This window comes from Acanthochromis polyacanthus, chromosome 6 (assembly GCF_021347895.1).
Source record: "Acanthochromis polyacanthus isolate Apoly-LR-REF ecotype Palm Island chromosome 6, KAUST_Apoly_ChrSc, whole genome shotgun sequence".
Classification (NCBI taxonomy): domain Eukaryota; kingdom Metazoa; phylum Chordata; class Actinopteri; family Pomacentridae; genus Acanthochromis; species Acanthochromis polyacanthus.
The window spans coordinates 6,485,523-6,492,104 of NC_067118.1; the positions used below are offsets into that span (position 1 = coordinate 6,485,523).

At 39.2% G+C, this 6,582-nt stretch overlaps 1 protein-coding gene across 1 annotated transcript; it reads left to right on the forward strand.

Moving 5' to 3' along the window:
* The first annotated feature begins 234 nt into the window (after nt 1–234).
* hsd17b10 (hydroxysteroid (17-beta) dehydrogenase 10) lies at nt 235–5,753 on the forward strand. The gene is made up of 6 exons (XM_022217881.2): nt 235–341; nt 1,744–1,908; nt 2,729–2,893; nt 3,816–3,944; nt 4,026–4,134; nt 5,347–5,753. The coding sequence occupies exons 1-6, from the start codon at nt 264–266 to the stop codon at nt 5,535–5,537; spliced, it is 837 nt and encodes a 278-aa protein (XP_022073573.1). The 5' UTR covers nt 235–263; the 3' UTR covers nt 5,538–5,753.
* Nucleotides 5,754–6,582: the final 829 nt, after the last annotated feature.

Sequence of the window (6,582 nt, forward strand, 5' to 3'; positions counted from 1 at the left end):
GTAAAAGAGCACTGTGTGTAAAAAGTAATTATTTTTTTTTAATAAGACGTAAATTATACATATTTGTGGTGTACAGGTGTTATGTTGTTGAAGTAAAATCACCATAATAGTAACAGAGTTTGACCTTTATTGTGAATACTGCTTTTTAAAAATGCTTTCATGCATAATATATGTGAACATTTTTCTTGGATTTTTTTGCCCTCAAATATCTCGCATATTTAATTTTTAAGTGTTTAGTTGGTTGGTAAAATCCGCTCAGAGTGATGCTTCCTCTTTTGCATATCTTCGACGTGACGTCACGGCCTGGTCCAGCAAACATGGCGAACATTCGGTGTGTGAAGGTGAGCAACAGAAACATTTAATCCTTTTGTGCGTCATTTATTGCGTTTACTCCGACAGAATGTGACTTGTAAGGTTGTAAACAGACTCCTGCCCCGGTGAATATGAGTTTTTTCTTCTCTTGATATCTTTGTTTTCTTGTAGTTGTGAAGTTTTGTTGAGCTAAGGAACCCCACAGCGCCCTCAGCAGAGCTAAAGCTAACCTTCGGACCCTCATTCTCGGACAAAAAAGGTCGTTCAGATGAGGGTCACCTACTTTAGTTTAATCTTATAGAAGAAAAAACATGGATGATAAATAGGAAACAACATGGAAGTTCATGTGCAGGGTTCTTACAAAGAGGACGTATTTCTTAATGCATAGTTTGAGGGTCCAATTTGATTTTTCCTAAGATTTGGGGGCGCGACCCCCGTAAAAATGAATGGTTTCGTCCAAGTCTCTATTTTTAAACTGTTTTGGCGAAATTTCAACTCCAGATTTCTTTATTTAAACCAGACAAAAGTCAAATTACAGAGACGTTTAACGTGTTTCTGACTGCTCAATAAACCAGTTGAAGTTATATTTCTATCATTGTGTTTTAAGCAATATCGTGATATCGCTTAATACATTTTGTATTAAAAACTAGCATCTTTTTCTAACTTTTTTGACCTGTGTCCTGGTTGTTGTTAATAATCTGCAGACATTTGTATAATGGCTATTTCTAATATCATGAACTGGATTAATATATAACTACCTTTATGAGCCAACAAATAATCAAATCATTTTCCTCTATACAGCATCAGATGATGTGTTTTTCCCCCTCAGAACTCTTTTTCTTGGGGTTATACAAGTTGAACACAGTTTCTTACTTTAATTTAACGTTATTCCAGCCGCATGCTTCAAAAACTGACAAAGGTTTAGTATTTAAAACATGTATGTGTAGAAAAGAAGTACAATGGCTTCCAGGTATATGAATGCATATATTTATATTTTCCTAAATAATTGAAAAGTTTTATTCTATAAAGCATCAGAATGTGTGTGTTTGAACTATTTTATTGTGTATAACAGTTTCTTTGTTCATTTTAGCTTCTTCCCAGCGGCACATTTCAGAAACAGTGACAAAGTTTTACCCATAAAGAGCATATGTATGTGTAAAAAAATAAGTAAAATGTCCTGCAGGGATATAGGTATGGATTAATACATAACAGCTGAGGCAGGAAGCACAGTAGTTACAGATTTTGACTTAAGAACATTATTAAAGTAAATTTATAAAGTGAATGCTGTCATATTAGGAGTACATTTCTCACCTTTACAAACTATTAAATGATTATTTGTGTTGTTTCTAATCCAAATTAAAGACGTTAATGAGCTGCATGATCCCTGTTTTCCCCTCCTGGTGTTTATCTGTGTGTTGTTGTTGTTTACAGGGGATGGTCGGCCTGGTGACCGGCGGGGCCTCCGGTTTGGGTCGGGCCACGGTGGAGCGTCTGGTCCAGAGTGGAGCGTCGGCCGTCATCGTGGATCTTCCCTCGTCAGACGGTCCGGCTCTGGCTGCCAGTCTGGGGGATCGATGTGCCTTCGCTGCTGCAGACGTGAGTCCAGAACTCAGCAGAACCAACACATTCAGACACGTTTAGTCAAATTAAACGGACACAAACATAAAAAAGTCTAAATAAAAATCTGTGTCATTCCTTCCCTTTGCTGTATTTTTATTTCCATCCAGAGGAATTTTGACGATCTGAACTAGCACTGATTTACACTACTGTTCTAGAGTCACTTATAAATGTCCCTATTTTTAAAAGAAAAATAGTTTTTATTCCAATGAAGATAGCATTAAATGAATGATAAATCCAGTGTAGACATTGTTAATGTGGTAAATGAGTATTCTAGCTGGAAACGGCTGATTTTTCATAGAATATCTCCATAGGGGTACAGAGGAACATTTCCAGCAACCATCACTCCTGTGTTCTAATGCTACATTGTGTTAGCTAATAATGTTGAAAGGCTCATTGATGATTAGAAAACCTTTGTGCAGTTATGTTAGTACATGGATAAAAGTGGGAGTTTTCATGGAAAACATGAATTGTCTGAGTGACCCCAAACTTTTGAAAATTCAGAAATGTCTGTTAACAGTTTAACAGTAAAAAAGAAAAATGAAAGTTACATTTCCTTTATTATTTATATTTTAAAAAATCCTCTTCATATTTCCTCCTTCTTTTCTGTGTTTTTGTTGGAAATAAACCAAATCCACCACCTCAGCTCCACTAGAACCCTCATCAGTTAGAGGAACATCAGGTGGTTTAGCTTTCTGTTGGAAACGTCTCAGTTATTCTTTATCACTAATAACTGGATTATTCTGAGCTCCATGTAAACCATAAACCCTGATTAAATCCAGTCTGTGTTTGTTCTCAGGTGACCTCGGAGGCAGACGTCCAATCAGCTGTTTCTCTGGCCAGAGAGAAGTTCGGCAGGTTGGACATAGCCGTTAACTGTGCCGGCATCGCTGTGGCCGTGAAGACTTACAACTTCAAGAAGGACGTTCCTCACAGCCTGGAGGACTTCCAGAGAGTCATTAATGTAAGACGGGCACAGAAACAAACACAGAGAGCTTCAACGTCAGAGGGTTTTGATCACAAAGACAGTTGAACACATTCAGGTTTTCTGAAACTAAGACCTCGGTCAGAGTTAACAGACATCACATTGTCAGCTCACACTTTCTGCTTCAGGCTCTTTTCACATAAAAGGCCTCGAGGCTCTTCTGCACAAAATGAACTGATGGTGTTCAGCTGCTTCATCAACAGGTTGTTTTAACCCTCCTGTTGTCATCATTTACCGTCAACAAAAAATATAGTTTCCTTGTCTGAAAAAAATCCAAGAAATCCAATAATAATTCCTTTAAAGTTTTATTGTAAAAAAAAATCCCCAAAATTTTGCAAGAAAATTCTTGTAAATATTTTCAAAAATGAGTAAAAATTTTCCAAAAAAATCCTAAAAAAAATCTAAAGTGATTGCATATATATCAGTAAAATTTCTAATGTTTTCCTTAAAAACATTCACATAAAAATCAACCAAAATCCAGCAAATTTTGCTGGATTTTGGTTGATTTTTATATGAATGTTCTTAAGAAACATTTCTTTTTTGCTCCAAAAAATGTTCCAAAAATGTTGGATATGCGGACATCAGAAGTTTCACTGTGAAATTTTTTTTTTTTTCACATTTTCAAACTTTAAAATGCGTCAATTTTGACCCACAGGACGACACGAGGGTTAATGGAGAACAATGAGGAACATAAGATGTACTTATTACAGGGAAACGCTTCTTCCAGTGATTTAAATCAAAAACTCTGGACAGAATCCAACCAGGTTATCAGTTACCATGGAGATCTGTCAGTATAAAAGCGTAACACTATAAACTCTGGCTTCCAGCTCCTCATTCCTGCTACCTTTCTGGTCTCCCTCCATATTCCAGAAGCTCAGGTGTTCTTCTGTTTCCTTCGCAGGTGAACATTGCTGGATCCTTCAATGTGATTCGACTCGCTGCAGGTGAGATGGGAAAGAACGAAGCCGACGCAGACGGACACCGAGGATGTATCATCAACACGGCCAGCGTGGCGGCTTATGACGGACAGGTGCTTTAATAAAACACTCAGAAAAGACTAAACAGCTGCTCTGTCACTCTGCTTCATTTCTCTGTTTGTTTTCTTCTGCAGGTCGGACAAGCAGCTTATTCTGCCTCTAAAGGCGGCATCGTTGGGATGACGCTTCCAATCGCACGAGATCTGGCACCGATGGGCATCAGAGTCATGACCATCGCACCCGGTTAGTTTTATACCTCAACACACAGGACAGGAGGCTACAGGATGGTGCAGTGGATCAGTGGTTTAGAATTTGGGTTATGTTACCTTTGAGCAAGGCCTTTCACTCTGTCTGTAGTCATCCAAAATGTCCAAAAACATCATAGTTTAGTATGTTGTCCAAAATCTCGAAAAAATGGCATAGTTTAGTTTGTCGTCCAAAATGTGTAACAAAAGCATCAAAGGTTCGTGTGTCGTCCAAAATCTCAAAAAAACATCATAGTTTAGTTTGTCGTCCAAAATGTGTAACAAAAGCGTTATAGTTTAGTTTGTTTTCCAGAATCTCGAAAAAATGACATAATTTACTATGTCGTCCAAAATTGTGAAAAATGTCAGAATTTAGTTTGTCGTTTAAAATTGCACAAAAACTCATAGTTTAGTTTGCTGTCCAAAATTGTGAGAAATGGCATAGTTAAGTGTGTCATCCAAAATCACGTAAAAACATTGTGTCGTTCAAAATTGCAAAAAAAGTCAAAATTTAGTATGTCTTCGAAAATGTCAATAAAATCTAGATCTTTGTGTGCAGCCTGCTGGTTGGGGATCGCTGTAAGCAGACTGTTGGGGATTTTCAATTTCAAAGACGGTCTAAAAACAAGACACATGGATCTTCTGCAGTACTACAATAGAATAGAATGACTTTATTGATCCCTGAAGGGTAATTCAATTAGGCAATACTATTGCCTAATATGGGGCTGCACAGTGGTATAGTGGTTAGCACTTTCGCCTTGCAGCAGGAAGATCCCAGGTTCAAATCCCGGGGTGGGCCTGGGATCTTTCTGCATGGAGTTTGCATGTTCTCCCTGTGCATGCGTGGGTTTTCTCCGGGTACTCCGGCTTCCTCCCACAGTCCAAAAATATGCTGAGGTTAATTAGTTACTCTAAATTGTCCGTAGGTGTGAATGTGAGTGTGATTGTTTGTCTGTATTTGTAGCCCTGTGACAGACTGGTGACCTGTCCAGGGTGTCCCCTGCCTTCACCCGAGTCAGCTGGGATAGACTCCAGCACCCCCCATGACCGTAGTGAGGATAAAGCGGTGTATAGAGAATGGATGGATGGATATTGCCTAATATCCCAAAGGCAGGCCTTTTATTTCAGTATCATTCAGTTGTTGTTGTTTTACTTTGGTTTGTGTAAATGATCTGATAGAGACCTGACCTTGCTCCTCCTCCTCCTCCAGGACTCTTTGCCACTCCGCTCCTCGCCAGCCTCCCAGAGAAGGTGCGCTCCTTCCTGGCCCGCCAGGTTCCCTTCCCTCCTCGCCTGGGAGACCCGGCTGAGTTCGCCCACCTGGTGACGTCGCTGGTGGAGAACCCGATGATCAACGGGGAGGTGATCCGGCTGGACGGAGCCATTCGCATGCAGCCCTGAGACACTCCCGTAGTTTGGGATTAAAGCCTGGAAGAGATCATGAGCTGCCTCCAATCCAAGAACAAATGTGTGTTTGTTGATGTTTGTGGAAGCTGCACGTGATTATTACATAAACTGTTGTTAATCACAAACCTTTTTAACTAGTCTTTGAGTGAAAGATTGTAAAAATGTTCTTTATTCAGAACATTCTAGTATAATAAATGGGTTTGATTAATATCTGAGAAGCTTTTATTCCTAAAACCCCTTTCATCATCTTCTAATCATCTGCTAGCATCAGACAGATTTGGTTTTAAACCATTAGAATAAAACATCCAGTTAGTCTATGGGCTAGAACACACTGTTGACAGTATAAATATGCAATAATTTAGATTAAAAATGTTGGATACCACTCTTTAATAGTGAATATAAATACTGCAGATTTCAAATTATTCTAATTAATGAGAAAACCATTGTAGCACAAATTAAGGTTAAAATTGCAGCATTTTATAGGAAAAAAAGCTAATTCATGCAAAATAATCTGTTAAATACTATTTTCTTTGCCTTGTGTTTAAGGTGTTTCTATGCTGCAGTTTTTATACAAAATCGACCACAATAGACCATGTTATGATGGACTTATTTCCTAGTTTATGTGAATTACAGCATCATCAGCTGCAGCATCTGCCTGTTATGTAAAACTGGTGAGCTCAACCACAGAATCCTGAGGGCAAATATTGTGCAAGAACAGCACTATCAAAACTTTATTTATATAGCACTTTTTATACAAGAGATTGAAATACAAAGTGCTTTACAGATTAAAAACGATGCCTCACCTTCTACCCGTTCCACACACACCACCCCCACTCATACCTCCCCACCACCCACGCCCAGCCCAGCAGAGAAGTGACTGTCATTAAAATAGTTAACATGGGGCTGAGTACACACGAACCAGGTGAGGAAACACCACCTGAGAAGCCGTCTGCATCGAGAGCGGCAGGTCAGCCAAGCATGACACGGCGCCCAGCGGACGTGTGGGAGAGACACCCAGAATCCGCTCATGCACAAACGG

Bases quoted from the DNA above. Each gene is read 5' to 3' on its own strand.
- hsd17b10 (XM_022217881.2), top strand. From the start codon at position 264: ATGCTTCCTCTTTTGCATATCTTCGACGTGACGTCACGGCCTGGTCCA. The intron at 2,894-3,815 runs GTAAGACGGGCA...TTTCCTTCGCAG, and splicing joins ACTTCCAGAGAGTCATTAAT to GTGAACATTGCTGGATCCTT. The intron at 4,135-5,346 runs GTTAGTTTTATA...CTCCTCCTCCAG, and splicing joins AGTCATGACCATCGCACCCG to GACTCTTTGCCACTCCGCTC.